Below are 18,052 nucleotides of genomic sequence, written 5' to 3'. Positions count from 1 at the left end.
CAAAAATATATCATTGTCTTCAGCTCAATTAGACAGAATAATGCTAGAAAGCAGCCTGAGCATTTGCAGGCAAAGCTGTTATTTTGGGGGCAGCATCAGCAGTCACTTCAATCACTGGGCACATTGGGAGGAGTGTTTCCAGTTTTTTTCGAAGGCAAAACTCTGCCTTCCTGTGTCCCCATTCCTCCACCCCCATCCAGTCACTGATAATACTAATAATAAGTGTGGTATTTGTTAAGTGCCAGGCACTTGGGTAGATACAATACATTCAGATCAGACACAATCTCTGTCCTACCCGTGGCTCACAGGCTGACACCCGGTGTTTAATTCCCCATTTTGCAGAAGAGGAAACTGAGATACAAAAAAAGCCAAATGAGTTGGCCAGAGGCACACAGCAGGCAAGAGGCGTAGGCAGGATTGGGACCCAGGGATTCTGATTCCAAGTCCCTTGCTCTTTCCACTGCCTCTAAGGTGACCAAAAAACCTTCCCAAGACAAGGCATATTTAGGGCATGTCTCTGGGAGACACCTTTCACTCATCAGCAGCATGGATAGAGGCCGGACCTGGGAGGCAGAAAGTCATGAGTTCTAATTCTGACTCCACCACTTGTCTGCTATGTGACCTTGGGCAAGCCACTTTAAGGGAAGCAGCGTGGCTAGGTGGAAAGAGCCCCGGCTTGGGAGTCAGAGGTCATGGGTTTGAATCCCAGCTCTGCCACTTGTCAGCTGGGGGACTGTGGGCAAGTCACTTCACTTCTCGGTGCCTCAGTTACCTCATCTGTAAAATGGGGATGAAGACTGTGAGCCCCACGTGGGACAACCTGATGACCCTGTATCTCCCCCAGTGCTTAGAACAGTGCTCTGCACATAGTAAGCACTTAACAAATACCTACATTATTATTATTACTTTCTCCTCTGGGCCTCAGTTCCCTCATGTGTAAAATAGGGACTGACACTATGAGCCCCAGGTGAGACAGGGAAAAACCGATTTGCTTGTAATAATAATAATGTTGGTATTTCTTAAGTGCTTACTATGTGCAGAGCACTGTTCTAAGCACTGGGATACAGGATCTTCAGGTTGTCTTGTCCCACGTGAGGCTCACAGTTAATCCCCATTTTACAGATGAGGTCACTGAGGCACAGAGAAGTGAAGTGACTTGCCCACAGTCACACAGCTGACAAGTGGTGAAGCCGGGAGTCGAACCCATGACGTCTGACTCCCAAGCCCAGGCTCTTTCCACTGAGCTCTGCCACTCCAGTGCTTAGAACAGTGCTTGGCACCTAATAAGCGCTTAAAAAAAATCACATTATAGCAATGTGGCTTAATGGAAAGAGCCTGGGCTTGGGAATCAGAGGTCGTGGGTTCTAATCTCCCCTCCGCCCCTTGACTGCTGTGTGATCTTGGGCAAGTGGCTTCACTTCTCTGGGCCTCACTTCCCTCATCTGTAAAAATGGGGATTTAAAAAAAAAGTGTGCCCCACGGGGGAAAGCCTGATGATCCTGCATCTCCCCTCAGCGCTTAGAACAGTGCTCTGCACAGAGGAAAAGCGCCTAATAAATACCATCTGTAAAATGGGGGTTAACTGTGAGTTATGGGGATTAAAAAAAAAAATGTGAGCCTCACGTGGGCCAACCGGATGACCCTGTATCTCCCCCAGCGCTTAGAACAGTGCTCTGCACAGGGGAGGCGCTTAACACATACCACCATTATTATCTTTATTATGGGGGGCGGGGCGCGTGAGGGGGGGGGCGCTGCCCCGCCCCCCCACCGCGGCGCGCGCCGAGGAGCGGCCGCCCGGCGCTCCCATTGGTCGGCCGGCGGGCGGGCGCGAGGACCGGGCAGGCGCGAGGACAGGCAGGCGGGCGCGCGGACAGGCAGGCAGGCGCGCGGGCGGGCGCGAGGACGGGCAGGCAGGCGCGCGGGCGGGCGCGAGGACGGGCGGGCGCGCGGGCAGGCAGGCAGACGGGCGCGCGGGGGCGATGACCGTTGTCCGGGCCGCCTCCCGGACGCCCTCCGGGCTGCTCCTCGGGACGGCGGCGGCGGCGGCGGTCTCGCTGGGCAGCAGAGGTCGCGCCCCCGTCCCGGGAAACCAGGGTAAGGGGAGCCGCAAATGGGATCGGGGGAGCGGGGGAGCTTGGATTTAGGGCGGGAGGGGGCGGGGCGAGGAAAGGGGGCGGGGATAATTATCATAATGATAATGATGGCATTTGTTAAGCGCTTACTGTGTGCAGAGCACTGTTCTAAGCGCTGGGGGAGATGCAGGGTCATCAGGTTGACCCACGTGGGGCTCACAGTCTTCATCCCCATTTTGCAGATGAGGGAGCTGAGGCCCAGAGAAGTGACTTAATAATAATAATGTCGGTATTTGTTAAGTGCTTACTATGTGCAGAGCACTGTTCTCAGCGCTGGGGGAGAGACAGGGTCGTCAGGTTGGCCCACGTGAGCCTCACAGTCTTCATCCCCATTTTACAGATGTGGGAGGTGAGGCCCAGAGAAGTGACTTAATAATGTGGGTATTTGTTAAGCGCTTACTATGTGCAGAGCACTGTTCTAAGCGCTGGGGGAGATACAGGGTCATCAGGTTGTCCCACCTGGGACTCACAGTCTGTAAGCCTGTCAGTAGACAGGGACTGTCTCTATCTGTTGCCAATTTGTACATTCCAAGCGCTTAGTACAGTGCTCTGCACATAGTAAGCGCTCAATAAATACTATTGAATGAATGAATAATCCCCATTTTCCAGATGAGGGAGCTGAGGCCCAGAAAAATGACTTGCCCACAGTCCCCCAGCTGACAAGTGGCAGAGCCGGGATTGGAACCCATGACCTCTGTCTCCCAAGCCCGGGCTCTTTCCACTGAGCCACGCTGCTTCTCCTAATGATGGTATTTGTTAAGCGCTTACTATGTGCAAAGCACTGTTCTAAGCGCAGGGGGTGGATACAAGGTGATCGGGTTGTCCCACGTGGGGCTCACCGTCTTCATCCCCATTTTCCAGATGAGGGCACCGAGGCCCAGAGAAGCGAAGTGACTTGCCCCACGTCACTCAGCTGACAAAGTGGCGGAGTCGGGATTCGAACCCAGGACCTCGGACTCCCCAGTCCGGGCTCTTTCCAAGGAGCCACGCTGCTTTTAGCGGGGGCGGGGGCGGGGGCGAGGGCGGGGGGCAGCAGGAGGAGGGGAGGAGTGGGGCCAACAAAAGGGGCGGGGTCAGCGGGGAAAGGGGGCGGGGCCAAAGGAAAAGGGGCGGGGTCAACAGGAGGAGGGTGGGAAGGGGCGTGGCTATCAATAAGATGGGGGTGGGGCTAACGGGAGGAGGGTGGGAAGGGGCGGGGTTAACAAGAAAGGGGCGGGGCTCATTTCATTCAATAGTATTTATTGAGCGCTTACTATGTGCAGAGCACTGGACTAAGCGCTTGGAAAGTAATAATAATAATAATGTTGGTATTTGTTAAGCGCTTACTATGTGCCGAGCACTGTTCTAAGCGCTGGGGTAGACACAGGGGAATCAGGTTGTCCCACGTGGGGCTCACAGTCTTAATCCCCATTTTACAGATGAGGGAACTGAGGCACAGAGAAGTTAAGTGACTTGCCCACAGTCACACAGCCGACAAGTGGCAGAGCTGGGATTCGAACTCATGAGCCCTTACTCCAAAGCCCGTGCTCTTTCCACTGAGCCACGCTGCAACGGAGACAATCCCTCCCCAACAACGGGCTCACAGGCTAAAAGGGGGAGACAGACAACAAAACAAGTAGTCAGGCATCAATACCATCAAGACTCGCCAGTACAGACCCCACTGGCCACTCCTCGCTCCCATCTCCGTCCCCCGACCCCCATTCTGGAAAGATTTCATTTGTACTTTCCTCCCAGAGCCTAGACCAGGGCCCTGCTGACCCATCCCTGCCGGGAGCGGAGTTGAAGGAACTGGCTGGTCAACTTTCTGTTCCTTAGGGGAAGAATTTGCCTCTGAGAATATCTTCTACCTTCCCCGGGCCCAGGAGAATCCCTACCTCGTGTCAGTATTGGGTTTTTTTGTTTTGTTTTGGTATTTGTTAAGCGCTTACTATGTGCCGAGCACTGTTCTAAGCGCTGGGGTAGACACAGGGGAATCAGGTTGTCCCACATGGGGCTCACAGTCTTAATCCCCATTTTACAGATGAGGTAACTGAGGCACCGAGAAGTGAAGTGACTTGCCCAAAGTCACACAGCTGACAAGTGGTCGAGCCGGGATTCGAACCCATGACCTCTGACTCCCAAGTCCGGGCTCTTTCCACTGAGCCACGGATTGCCCTGGAAGGGAGGCTGGGATGACAAGAGGGCCGCAAAGGATAATAATGTTGGTATTTGTTAAGCACTTACTATGTGCAGAGCACTGTACTAAGCGCTGGGGGGAGATACAGGGTAATCAAGTTGTCCCACATGAGGCTCACAGTCTTAATCAGCGTGGCTAAGTGGAAAGAGCACGGGCTTTGGAGTCAGAGGTCATGAGTTCGAATCCCAGCTCTGCCACTTGTCAGCTGTGTGACTGTGGGCAAGTCACTTAACTTCTCTGGGCCTCAGTTACCTCATCTGTAAAATGGGGATTAAGACTGTGAGCCCCATGTGGGACAACCTGATTCCCCTATGTCTACCCCAGCGCTTAGAACAGTGCTCTGCACATAGTAAGCACTTAACAAATACCAACATTATTATTAATCCCCATTTTTACAGATGAGGTAACTGAGGCACAGAGAAGTGAAGTGACTTGCCCACAGTCACACAGCTGACAGGTGGCAGAGCCGGGATTCAAACCCATGACCTCTGACTCCCAAGCCCGGGCTCTTTCCACTGAGCCACGAAAGCTTACCTATTCGGAGACCTGTGACAGAGATTAGGCCAGGGCAGTTAGTGTTAATTAGAGGCTGTGAGAAACATTATTCAGGGAGGGGCCGGGGGGGAACTGACCAGGACCCTCTTTTCAACAAGACCCTTAGGGAGCAAATTGTCTCTTAAGGCTTCTTTCCCTGATTCTATTGAATGTCTGTCTCCCCCTCTAGACTGAAAGCTAGCTGTGGGCAGGGAACCTGTCTACCAACTCTGTTATACTGTTCTCTGCACACCATAAGCACTCAATAAGTACTATTTTTATTTTATGACACTTTGTTTTCTTGGTAATGTGGTACTAAATTTGTTTATTTTATGGGAAATCCTCGTTCCTCATGGAGCTCACAGTCCGAGTCCCCATTTTACAGATGGGGCAACTTAGGCCCAGAGAAGTTAACTGACTTCCTCAAGGTCATCCAGCAGACGTGGCAGGGCCGGAATTAGAACCCGGGTCCTTCTGACTCCTAGATCCACGCTTTATCCACCAGGGCATGCTGCTTTTGTATTGATGATGATGATTCTTATATGAAAGCCCTTAGTTGAAAAGCTCACAGTTTTATTGTTGAGCTAGGCTCGCCAGGAATGGTCTCCATATAAGTAAATGATCGTCAAACCCCAGACTCCGCACAGTTGCTGTCTCTCTTCCCCTTCATCAGTTCTGCCTCCACTGAGATCGTCAATAGTTAAATTAATCCAATGTTAGCCAAACCGTGGTCCCGGGAGCATTTGTAGGTAGCCTTTCTAGCCACCCAGCCCTTTTCCAGGACCTGTGCATATTCCCCATTTTAAAAATCCTAGTCTCAAGGATCTGGTTAAATGAAAATAGAAAGGGAACAAATGAACGGCAGTGTCCTAAGGATGTCTAGAATAACATTTAAAAATGAAAATAGCCTGAGAATAAACTCACAGATTATTATTATAATAATTATCATTATGTATTTGTTAAGTGCTTACTATGTGCCAGGCGCTGTGCTAAGCACTGGGATAGACACAAGCAAATTGGGTCGGACACAATCCCTGTCCCACATAGGACTCACATTTCCAGATGAGGTAATCCCCATTTTCCAGATGAGGTAACTGAGGCACAGAGAAGTGAAGTGATGTGTCCAAGGCCTCACAGCAGACAAGTGTTGGAGCTGGGATTAGAACCCATGACCTTCTGACTCCCAGGCCCACTGCTCTATGCAGAAGTAGGTCATGTCCCTCAAATACACTCAAAACCCTCCACCGCTATATGTAACCCACAGGAAAATCTTAGTGGGATCATCACTACCCTACCATTCACACCTCTAATTATCTCTCTCTTTCCTGCTCCCCTTTTGAAAATCTCACTGGTTCTCTTTATTCTAGACTTTTCCCTTCCACTGTAGTGGCGGGCCAATGGCAGGAAGTGGGCTTAGAGGTGAGAGGGGTGCAGGGTTGGAGATTCTGAAGCACTGTTTCTCCCTTTCGCTGTTTTGTCTCCGTTGCGTGAGGTAGGCGTCACGGAGCCCGTCCCCGAGAGAGCCCCCTGACCAGTCGGTTGGCGGTCTACCTGGAGGCGGTCAGGGCCAGCCCTCGGCCCCAACCGGGGCCTGAGAACCACACCAGAACAAGACAGGAGACCTTCCCATCCACCAGGCAAGTGAAGAACTCATCTAGAGAGTGTCCATTTCCCATTTTCAATCATCTGAAGTGCCCAGATTGCTCCCTCACGGGACATCCCAGGGCTCCTGGAGACAGGGGACCCGATGGAAGGCACTGTCCCTTGAGGCAATGCTGACTCTGAGTCAGGCGATGAATTCATTTGGGGAGCAGCGTGGCCTAGTGGCTACAGCACGGGCCTGGAAGTCAAAAGGACCTGGGTTCTAATCCCAGTCTTCCACTTGTCTGCTACTTGTCAGCTCTGTGTCTTTGGACAAATCGCTTCACTTCTCTGGGCCTCAGTGATCTCATCTGTAAAATGGGGATTAAGACTGTGAGCCCCAGGCGGGACAGGGACTGTGTCCAACCCAATTTCCTTGTATCCACTCTAGTGCTTAATATAGTGCCTGCACATAGTAAGCATCTAACAAATACAACAATTATTATTATTATTATTGGAGCCTCAGTTACTGCATGGCATAGTGGATAGAGCACGGGCTTGGGAGTCAGAGACTCCTAAACCCGGCTCCACCACTTCTCTGCTGTGTGACCTTGGGCAAGTCACTTAACTTCTCTGCGGCTCAGTTACCTCATCTGTAAAATGGGTATCCAGACTGTGAGCCCCACATGGGTTGGTCCCCGACCCAATTTGCTTGTATCCACCCCAGCTCTTAGTACAGTGCCTGGCACATAGAAAGGGCTTAACAAATGCCATAAAAAGTATATGTGTGTGTGTGTATATAGTCACTTAACTTCTCTGTGCCTCAGTTCCCTCATCTGTAAAATGGGGATTAAGACTGTGAGCCCCACGTGGGACAATCTGATTCCCCTATGTCTACCCCAGCGCTTAGAACAGTGCTCGGCACATAGTAAGCGCTTAACAAATACCAACATTATTATATTACCTTCCACAGACTCTGAGGGGTTCAGAGCAGACACTCCCCTCTAGGAGCTTCTCTTTCAGACACTGTTGGAGTGAGAAAAGAGGTAGGAAGATTTAGAGAAAGATCAGAGAGTGGAGCACAACCCTCCTCCAACTCAGGATACGAGTGTTCTCTCTTTGCAGGGCAGTCCCTGGGCCTGGAGGAACGGTCTCCCAGAAGTAGGGGGCCAGGCCGGGGGCCCCCAGTATGCTCTCCGCTTGGGCCGGCAAGCTGATGCCAATGGGCGGGGCCGGGACAGGGCCTGGGGCCGGGGCCCTGCTCCTGGACTGGGAGTCCATAAAGGGGGACCCCGGTGGCCTCGGGTGAGTCCAGGCGTTCCCAACCAGGAGGAGGAATGCCGGGGAGGAGGGCAGGCCGCAGTGAGCGGCGGAGGGCAGGGAGCGGGGGACCATTTTCACTTGCTCTTCGTTGCTTGTTCCGACTCTAGCGCTAAGAAAGAGCAGAGGTTCTCGGGGGCACCCCCAACCCGGGCCACGGAGGCCGCGGGCGGTAAGGGCATTGGGATAACAGGTGGGATCGCCTTCCTTGGGCCCGGCTGACCACACGAGTGTGGAGTGAAAGGTTTTTGCCCTGGACTCCGGGCCTCACGCGTTCCGCCTCTTTGACAAATCCCGAAAGCTTCCGAGCAGAGCCGGAGAGAGCTAAGTGATTCCAAGTGAGATCGGAAGACGCTCCTATTGGAGCCTCAAAGCCTGCCACTGCCAAAGTCCATCTACCCCCTCCATGTCTCCCTAAAACCGCTCCTCCTTTTCACTCCCACCCTGAAAATGCAAAGTCGCCCCTCTGTGTCGCCTGCTCTGCAGTGAGTGCTGCAATAGTGTGGGCCGCCAGCAGTTGGTGCAGTAAAGCCGAGTCCCCGTTTGAGCGCTTATTGGGTGCAGAACACTGTCCTAAGCACTATAACGGTATAACAGACACACTCCTTGCCCACGGGGAGAGGATGGAGAACCCTGCCGAGAGGCGTCCTTTCTGCTCGTCTTCCCTCCCATTCAGAGGCTACTCATGATGTCTCCTCTCCACTCCAGGTTTTGACTTCCTCCCTCTCCTCTGCAGTGAACGTGGTGTTGGTGGTGGATGGCAATTACACTCTCCGCACTGCCCCCAGAGCGGCCCGGGGTTCTTCTGGGAAACCCCCGCCCCGCTGGCCCCCGAGGCCCCCTTCCAGCCGCCCCCTCCTCGGCTGCTGGACCTCAGGATGCACGGTGTCGGCTGCTGCCGTCGCGCCCGTCCCGGGGAGGAGGGGCGCCCGGGTTCTCGACTTACGGAAGACGTGCTCGGTGGGAAGCTCATCCCAGTGCCCGTGATGCGGAGCCCCGGCGGGCCGCCGTTCCGGGTTAGCGGCCGGGCCGGGCCTGGAGCCCGGGTGAACCGGATCTTGGACTGGCAGCGGTGCCCACTTCTGGAAGAAGGAGACCTAATCGTGAAGCTGAACGGGGCGGATGTGCGGGGCCTGAGCTCAGGCCAGGTAGAGGGGCTGCTGCAGGAACACCTCCCAGCCGACGATGTGGTGCTGCTGGTGCGGAGGGAAGGTGAGGGCTCCCGGACGGCCCCCTTTCCTTCCCTCCGCTCTTCCGCTCTCCCACCCTCTCCGCCTCAGTGTGGTCCGATGTGCCCCAGAGACCGGGATGTCCCCCCCCATCACTTTCCTCGAGCTCTCGGAAGGGTCCCAGGGGCAGAATCCCAATCGGCCTCTAGCCGGGAACTCAGCAGCCGGCCAGAAATCAGTGGCCTAAAGGTCACCTCCAAGCTGAAAAAGAACTGCCCTCCCCATTTACAGTCACAGCAAAGAAGGGACCGAGAGACTGCTCCCAAGCTTCCCCTTTCCCGGGGGGAGGTTTAGTTCAGAGCAGGAGCGGGGGATGATCGGGGAGGAGTTTTCAGACCTTCTTATTGTCTTCTCCCCTCTCCACAGCACCCAGGAGGCAGGCCCCAACACACCGAGAACCGTCCTGTTCACGTTCCCCAGAGTCCCCCACCTGCAGTCCCCTCTGCTCTCCCTGCACCCCAAGACGCCGCCGCTTGTCCCAGCCACCCTCGGCCAAGGGAAAGCCCTGGCTTAGGCCATCTGAGCCGCCCCCAGAGCCCCCTGGGGCTCCTGATCACCCACCCACTCCGTTTCATCCGCCCGGCGCCCGGGCTCCAGCCCCCGAAGCCGTGGAGGTGACGAGCTTCATGGACCCGGAGCCCAGGGATGTGCCGTGGTGCCCCTGGAGGGGACGAGGCCCGGGGCCCCCCCGAGGAGCCTCCGGCCAAAGGACCCTGGACGCCCCGGATGGGCGGGGGTGGGAGGCCCGGGGCCTCGGAGCCCTCACCGAGGTGGTGCTGAGGCGACGGGAGGATGAGGGCTTTGGCATTGTCCTCGTCACTGAAGAGATGGCAGGTCTGGGAGCCGAGGGTGGAGGGAAGGCCCTAGGCCTGGGGCCGGCGACTGGGACGGGTTGATGGAGGAGAGGGAAGAAGAGGGAGATGGGCGGTGAGTTCAGCCAGAAGGCAGGGCCGAGAGGAGCAGGTTGGGAGAAACAGAAGAGAAGGCCGGGCCCACGGCCTTCTCCCCCGACAGACTTCCCTCTGTCCCTGACACCGGGGCCGGTGGCCCGGCGGCGGCATCTCTCCCAGGCCAGTTCCCCTCTGACCCGGAGGGAGGAAGGAGCCTTTGTTCCCTCCCCCGGGGAACACAATGGCCTATTGTGGCGCCGGCTCGGGCGGCCAAGCAAAGGAAGGACGCAGCTGAGTTTCGAGCGCTCCAACCTTTGCTCTGGTTCCCAGGGTGGGGGAGCGGGGGAGGTGCGGGTCCTTGGCCCTTGCGTCCCAGGTCCCAGAGGGTCGGGGCCGGGGTCGGGGCCCGCTCCAGGTCGCTCCAAACCCCCTCCGGCCCTCCCCTCCTTTCCCCTCCCCTGCCCTGCCCTCCCGGGCCACTTGCCAGCGTCTCGTCCGGAAGGCTCCCCTCTGCCCCGAAGGGGTTCAGGCTGCCCTGCCTCCCGGCCGAGAACCTGCTCCGCCAGGCTCCCTGCAGGGCCCAGGGCAGCCGGAGCCGCCATGGAGCCGAGGCGCCGGGGCCCGGGGCCCGCGGCGTCCCCCGCAACCGACCTGCGCCACCGGTTCCAGGCCCTGCTGAGGAGCGCCCGGGACATCAAACGTAACTGCGGGCCGGGACCCGGGACCAAGGCGCACGGATAGGGAGGCCTTTGGTTCCCTCCCCTTCCTTCGGCCCCTTCTCGCTGCCCAACTTGTAATCCGTGCCGGCGGCCGACGACGGGATCCGGGGGGGCCGGAGAGTTCCCGGGCTCACCCTTGTCCCGGGAGGGGTGGCCTGACGGTGGGAGGGCCGTTGGGCCCCGTGGGGATTGGGAAAAGGCGTCTTGCTAAGGGGAGCTCGGTGACAGAAAGAGGAACTGGAGGGAAACAGGTGGAAGGGAGCGGGAGACGGAAAGGAGGGAGGCGGGAACCCAGGAGTTCTGGTTGGCTGGGCTAGAATCAGCCTATGGGTATGAGGGTATCAGTCTGAGTGTGTCCGGTGGGGTGTAGGGGGGTCTCTAGGTATCCCCCCGCCCCGGCAGGTCACGAAAGGCGAGAGGGTGTTTTTCCAGGCGTGTTCGTGTCCCCTGCCCCGGCTCGACCTCCTCTGTCTGGGTTAATATCCCACTAGGCCCCGTAGCTGCCGAAGCTCTTCCCCCTCCCCCAGCCCCGGGCCTCTGTGGTAAACACTGTAGCTCTTGGAACGGCCATGGGGAAAACAGGTACTGGGAGGCAGCCCTGGTGTGGATACACTTGACTCCCTGTCTTTCCGCCAGCTGGCTCCCTAGTCTCCCAACGCATCGCCAAGGTCCGCCAGGGCAGCCCAGCCCAGCGGAGCGAGGGTCTCCAGGTGGGCGACCGGCTGGAAGGGGTGGGCGGCCGCTCCATCTTCGGCGCGGCGCCCAGGGACATCGGCGACCTCTTCCGCCGGGCCGGGACCACCCTGCGCTTGCGGATCTTGCCTCACGGGGAAACAGGTGAGCGGACCAGAGGACAAAATTACCACCTTGAGGGAGTAGGGTCACGGAGGACAGGGTGGGATGACGTAGAGCGACCGGTTCCAGGAGAGTGGGGGGTGGAGGGTGACTACTCGGCCAGAGGACACAGTCCCGCTCCTTGAAGGGGCCGGGTGTTGGAAGTACGAATGCCGGGCAGAAGCAGATCTTTTGAGGGCAGGGTGAGGCCTGGGTTGTGGAAGGGAGAGGGGAGAAGAAGGGCAGCAGGTTTGCATAAGGAGCCTAGTGAGGAAAATGGGGTTTAATAATAATGGTGGTATTTGTTAAGCGCTTACTGATTGGCACCAGGCATTTAAGTTAGAGGCTGCCGGACTCTGTGGCCCTGCCCGGGTATCTCTACTCACCCAGATCCTCTCCCCTAGGAGCTTCCTGTGACTCTGATGCTGCAGACATCGAAGTGAATGACAGTCGCATGCCCCACTGTGTCCCCATGGTGTCATCTCGGGGTCCCATTTCACAGGTACTGCCTTTCCCCACCTGAAGAGCACTCTTAAAGAGACCTGATCTTAATGGAAATATGAAAGGAAAATGCCGTAATCAATCAATCGTCCTGAGTGCTTTCTGGGTGCAGAGCTCTGTACTAAGCACTTGTTCCTTTGAGCACAGCAGGGAGCTCCTGACCCGGCCTGGGTGAGTGTGCAGCCCCGTAGGTGACCAGGTCAAACCCGATCAGGTAGGGTTGGGCTTACATGGCGTCCACCAGCCCACCCAGGCGTTCAGTTTCAGCCTTTCGGGCTGGAGCAGCTGCAGCGGCGGGGATGCTGCCGGTCCAGAAGCAATCCCAGGCCAAAGCAGGAGTGTTCATTGACCGCATTTCGGCGGAACGCCACCCCTCCCGTGTGGTAGTTCTGCAACCGGATGGTCGTGCCCAGCCCCTGAAGCTACAACTCGGATCCCAGCTGGCTCTGGACATGGATCTGGGGCTCCGGGGGGAGGGCTGGGCGAGGAGCAGGGGGGACCGCGTTGGATCGGGCTCGGGATGTCTGGTCCTTTCAAGGCCAGTCACTGACGATTCGGCTCTGGTTGTAGAGCACTTCCCGGCCGCAGGAGTCAGGTCGGTACGTGGTGGAGTTGCACCGAGGCCCCAAGGGCTTTGGCTTCAGCTTGCGGGGTGGTAGCGAGCACAACATGGACATCTTTGTGCTGGGGCTGATGGAAGGTGGCCCGGCCCAGCGCAGTGGCAAAATCCAGGTGAGAGCTCAGCGTGGAAACGGGGGAAGTTGCCTCGGGAGAACTGGGATCATCTCCCTTCAGGGATAGAACTTGGCAGTGCTTCCCAAGCCCGAGAACAGAATCCAGGGGAATGGGTCCCCGTGTCTCTACTCCAGTCCCAGAGTCACGCTCCCCTCGGGCCCCCCTCTACCTGGTTGAGACGTTACAAGGTTCAGTCGATACGACTGTGCTGGGTGCCCTCCCCGGCAGGTGAGTGACCAGCTGATGGAGATCAACGGGCAGCCTACGGGGGGCATGACCCACGCCCAGGCCGTGGAGCACATCCGCAACGGTGGCAGCCGCATCAGTCTGGTGCTTCGGAGGGGCAACGGCGCGGTCCCCGGATATGGTACACGGCGACATTCCCGCCGGGGCCGGGTGGGGCAGTGGTTGGGGAAGATCTTGGGCTTCTCGGAGGGAAGGTCGGCCCAGCTCACCCACTACTGTGCTGCTGAGGGACGGGAAGGGTCCTGGCGACCGTACCACTTCTGCCTAACTAGATTTTGGGCGCTCACCAAGCAACAGGCAGGGCTCCTGTACTTGTGCCGACCCGAGCCGGACGAAACCCGTACCCCTTCCGTACCCTCATTCCGTCACCGCTGGGCCTCGCGAAGCCCCCTAGGGTCCAGGCCTCTCTGAGGCCCCGGGCCGGTCCGAGGCCCCGGGTCGGACCGAGGCCCCGGGCTGGTCCAAGGCCCCTGGCCGGTCCGAGGCCCTAGTCTGGGCCGAGGCCCCAGGCTGGTCCGAAGCCCCCGGCCGGTCCGAGGCCTCGGGCCGGTCCGAGGCCCCTGGCCGGTCCGAGGCCCTAGTCTGCACCGACACCCCAGGCCGGTCCGCGGCCCCGGGCCGGACCAAGTGTCCAGATGGGTCCCGGGCCTGGGCGCTGCCTTCTAGGGGCCCTCTGTGCCGGCCTGGTGTTGAGCAGCAGCCGCAGCAGCAGGCTGGGCCCCTCCCTCCCCGCCTCTCCATCATCCCCCGACGCCGGGGGCGGAATCTGAGGGTGGGAACGGGGGACCCGGAGAGCCCAGAAGCGGGGTTGGGCCGCATCTCAAAGCTTCATTATTTCTCTGAATGATCTTCTCTTCCTCCGTCTCCCGTCCCCTGGCCCGGCGGGCTCCGGCCGGTTCCTCCGGCCCGTCCCGATCCCGCCTTTTTTCTCCCGCACCTTCCCGGCCGGCGGGGCCGTGGGTTGGCCGGGAGGGGGCGCTCGCCCCCCGCCCGAGGCCGCGGGGAAGCGCCCAGCCCCGCCGCTAGGGGGCGACGCCTGGCCGAGGCCCGGCCCCCTCCCCCTCCTGGGGCTTTTCTGACTTGTCCGCCCGCCCCCTCCCCTCCCCTTACCTCCCCAGTACGCACAGAAGGAGAAGCAGCGGCAAGACCCCGGGCTGGGGAGTCACAGGTCATGGGTTCTATTCCCCAGCTGGGTGACCTTGGGCCGGTCGCTTCAATAATAATGATAATGTTGGTATTTGTTAAGCGCTGCAGAGCACTGTTCTAAGCGCTGGGGGAGATACAGGGTCATCGGGTTATCCCACGTGGGGCTCACAGTCTTCATCCCCATTTGACAGATGAGGGAACTGAGGCCCGGAGAAGCTAAGTGACTTGCCCAGAGTCCCACGGCTGACAAGTGGCAGAGCCGGGATTCGAACCCATGACCTCTGACTCCCCAGCCCGGGCTCTTTCCACTGAGCCATGCTGCCTCCCCAATAACGTTGGTATTTGTTAAGCGCTTACTATGTGCAGAGCACTGTTCTAAGCGCTGGGGGAGATACAGGGTCATCAGGCTGTCCCTCGTGAGGCGCACAGTCTTCATCCCCATTTTACAGATGAGAGAGCTGAGGCCCAGAGAAGTTAAGTGACTTGCCCACGGTCACACAGTTGACAAGTGGCAGAGCAGGTATTCGAACCCATGACCTCTAAGTCCCCAGCCCGGGCTCTTTCCACTGAGCCACGCTGCTTCATTTCTCTAGGCCTCAGTGACCTCATCTGGTAAGTGGGGAGGAAGAGTGGGGGCCCCGTGTAGGACAACCTGATGACCTTGTGTCCCTCCCCTGCAGCGCTTAGAACAGTGCTTGGCACATAGTCAGCGCTTAACAAATACCACCATTATTATTATTATTACACACTCACACACACTCTTTCTGCCCCCTCCATCGCCCCCCAGGACCGAGCGCAATGCCAAAGAGGGGGACATACCCCTAATCCGTCCCCTTGTTTCTCTCGCTGCCCCCCTCCACCCCCTTAGGCCGCGGCCGAGCCTCGGACGGGTCCGGGCCAGAGGGAGACGCCGGCCGGGGACCTCCGCCGCCCAGCCCGGCCCCCCGGCCCCGGGCCCGGCCCCGGCCAGGCCCGGGCCGCTCCGACCGGGCGGCCGAGGAGAGAGCCACGCCGCGGGAGCCCCGTGGGGACAAGCCCGGCCCCGGGGCCCGAAGCCGAGAAGGGGAGGGCGAGACAGAGGCCCCAGGAGCCCGTGACCCCGGCCGAAGGGCGACCCTCGAGACTTCTCCGGGCCCCTGGCTAGTGCCCAGCAAGGAGCGGGTTTCGCAAGCACTGCGGAGCCCCGGGTGTCCCCAGAAGGACCCCAGAAGGTCAGGCGGGACCCCGGCAAAGGCAGGGAGGCCCGAAGGAGGAGTTGAGAGCCAGACCGGGCCTCTTCCCGCTGCCTCCCTCGGCCTGGGCCACACCTCCGCTCCGGCCAGGGCAGTGGAAGAGGCCGTCCTGCCATTGTGACAGTCTTCAAATTATGCAATGGCTCCTTCCGCTCTTTTTCTTTTTTGGCCGCCCATCTCCTCTCCGGGGAGGTGGATGGTCTCCCCTATCTCGCCCGTGAACAGCCGGGGTCCAGAGAAAAGCCGGCTGAATGCAGCTCCCGCCATATTATGCAACCGAACTGCCTCGTTCTCCCCTGGCATGCAGAGTACTGTCGGCAGCTCCCACCCCCGCGTCTGACCTATGCAGTGGTTAAGTGTCTCTCTCTCTCTCCCCCAGCCTTTCCCTAGCCCTGCTCCCCTCCTCCCCTCCTTCCAGGTAATAAAAGAGTAGCTTCGAGTTTAGGCCTGTTTGAGGACCCCGCCCACTCACTACCAGCTAGTTTTAGAGTCCCGAGAGAAGCTGCTGCAGAATTCCTCGAGAAGAAAATCCAGCCGGGCTTCTCACCCTGCCCCTTCACTCTTCAATCAACCCAATGAATCCATGGTATTTATTGAGCGCTTTGCTCTCGACTCTGACACTAGTTGGGTTTCAGGCCTTCCCGCTGAGGTGAGGTTCCCGTACTTCAGTCCCCTTTCCTTCCCAAGCTCTCATTCTACCGGGGGCAGGTGTCAAGGACCGGGTGGGAGAGCCCCGACTAGGGCCCCGGGAATAGGACACTGCATTGGTATCTCTCCTCTCGTCTGACCAACTCCGGCTTCAGCGGGAGAGCAAGTCCTCCGCCTCTACGCACCTCCTTCCGTCTCCCACTGAGTCCTGTGTCCCTCTCTCACTCCTGCAGTTTGACGAGAGTATTCAAAGCAGGGACATGGCATTTTAGGCGGGAGGATCAGACTCCGGGCCCATCTTCTTTTTGCCTGCTGGTTCCCTTACCCCTCTCCACCAGGGCTTCTCAGCCCTACCTCGGAAGACCAGAAGCTAGTCGTACATAAAAAGGTATCCAAAGTCCGCCATGCAGGAGAAATCACTCTCAGAAATTGGCCTCAGAAATTACTCTCTTCACACCCCAAATCTCCCAACTCTCCCTTTATTTCTAGAGACATATATCTCAAAGATGCTTTGCCAGGGTAGCATCGGGGACCGATAGCGTTCAGCCCATGGAGGACTGAAAATTGTGAGTTTGACAGATAGTCCTGACTCTCAAACGTCAGGCTGACAGGTTTAGGCTTGAAAGCAGCAGAACAGAAAATTGTTTAGTTCGAGCCCCGAGTCACCTGGCTCCATTCACTAGACTTCTTCCCGCGTGTTGTTGGAATAGGGGTATAAATTTGTCACGGGCGGGGAACGCGTCTGCTAATTCCGTTGTACTCTCCCAAGCGCTTAGTACACTGCTCGGAACATAGTGAGCGCTCAGCAAATACCATTGATTGAATAGAGGTGGGCACTAAAAGCACAGTCCTAGGCAGAGCATCCTGTGCGTTACCCTCCTTGCCTTGATCTGATCTTTTCCCCCTCAGCTCCACTTTGGAACTGAAGTTGACCTGAACGATGGCTGGAGATCCCAGGCAGGTCTCCATCCCCTTCGACTGGGTGTCCCCTATCTTTGGAAACTTGAGGTTTTTTCTGGTCTAGAAACGGTAATGTGGCTGGCGGGGTTTGGTCCCTAAGCTCTTACAACTTCCTGCTTGTGGCTCTCAGCAATTTCTGAACCAGCCCTGGGGAGCTTTGAGCTCAGACCCCAGAGCCCACCTCCACTTCCTTCCAAACCACCATTCAGAATGCGCTTCTCAGGTACCATGATCCTATCCACATGGCACAGGGCAAGGGAAACAGGTTGGATCTCTGTGGTAGTTATGGACATGTCACTCGAGTGTTTTCGTACTGTTGCTAAATTCAGAAGTTGCCTTGGTTTCTCACTTATAAATAGGACAGAATCGAAAAACCCGAGTCATGTTGCTTCCTTTCCTTCCTGCTAACTGGCATAGGATGCCCAGTGACTGTTTTTTAAAGGATGCCGATGAATAAAAAGGTCTTACCACAGAGCCTGGCTCATTACTGGGACAGGAGCCCGAGGGTCTCTCTAGTTGCTCAGTAGGTCTTTGGTGGGCTCTTTGTTAATCTGCCCTTCCCTGGCTAGCGGGGAGCCCCTGCTATGTACCAAGCACTGTTGTAAGCCCCGGGGTAAATACAAGATGATCCGGTCCCACATGGGTCTCGCAGTCCCAGTAAGAGGGAAAACAGGTATTGAATCCCCATTTTGCCGATGAGGAAACTGAAGTGACTTGCCCAAGGCCAAGTTTTGGAGCCGGAGAGCCCCTGGGATGTAGGGGATGAAAATAAAGGAGGTTTAGGGTTGGAGGAGCGAGCAGGTGGGGACTGGGGGCTTGGGAGAGGTGGGCGGACTTTGAAGCGCTAACACAATTTAGGGGTTGGGAAACTTGGGCCTTGTTGGCCCCCGGGGAGTCCAGCCCAGGAAAGAGTGGGAATGACATGGGAATGAATACCATGTGGGTAACGGGGCTTATGGCTTCCACGGACAGGGTGCCGATGCCTGTAATTAGGCTTAGGGTAGGCGATGTAGTCTCTTCTTATTTCGTTACGCATTTTCCGGCAATATTTTTGAGGGGATTTCTCTTTAGTGTTTGCGGTAGAAAAACGTCATGTGGCCGTGTTAGACTTTGAACTGATCTAGCGAGGATTAAACACTAGAGGTGTTTAAAGTATGCATAGCACATAA

General features: G+C 57.4%; 1 protein-coding gene across 1 annotated transcript; it reads left to right on the top strand.

Moving 5' to 3' along the window:
- The first annotated feature begins 2,020 nt into the window (after positions 1-2,020).
- MAGIX (MAGI family member, X-linked) lies at positions 2,021-17,355 on the top strand. Its single transcript, XM_029067352.1, has 10 exons — positions 2,021-2,094; positions 6,339-6,479; positions 8,480-8,955; positions 9,339-9,806; positions 11,218-11,418; positions 11,820-11,917; positions 12,064-12,087; positions 12,487-12,648; positions 12,880-13,018; positions 14,912-17,355. The coding sequence occupies exons 3-10, from the start codon at positions 8,622-8,624 to the stop codon at positions 15,394-15,396; spliced, it is 1,911 nt and encodes a 636-aa protein (XP_028923185.1). The 5' UTR covers positions 2,021-2,094; positions 6,339-6,479; positions 8,480-8,621; the 3' UTR covers positions 15,397-17,355.
- The last annotated feature ends 697 nt before the right edge of the window (positions 17,356-18,052 follow it).

This window comes from Ornithorhynchus anatinus, chromosome 6, assembly GCF_004115215.2.
Source record: "Ornithorhynchus anatinus isolate Pmale09 chromosome 6, mOrnAna1.pri.v4, whole genome shotgun sequence".
In the NCBI taxonomy this organism is placed as follows: domain Eukaryota; kingdom Metazoa; phylum Chordata; class Mammalia; order Monotremata; family Ornithorhynchidae; genus Ornithorhynchus; species Ornithorhynchus anatinus.
Note: the sequence above shows the minus strand (reverse complement) of the source record. Positions and strands in the feature narration are given on the sequence as shown.

Coding starts and splice junctions, on each gene's coding strand:
- MAGIX (XM_029067352.1), top strand. CDS start 8,622: ATGCACGGTGTCGGCTGCTGCCGTCGCGCCCGTCCCGGGGAGGAGGGG. Junction 12,649..12,879: donor AGCGCAGTGGCAAAATCCAG/GTGAGAGCTCAG, acceptor CCTCCCCGGCAG/GTGAGTGACCAGCTGATGGA. Junction 13,019..14,911: donor CGGCGCGGTCCCCGGATATG/GTACACGGCGAC, acceptor CCACCCCCTTAG/GCCGCGGCCGAGCCTCGGAC.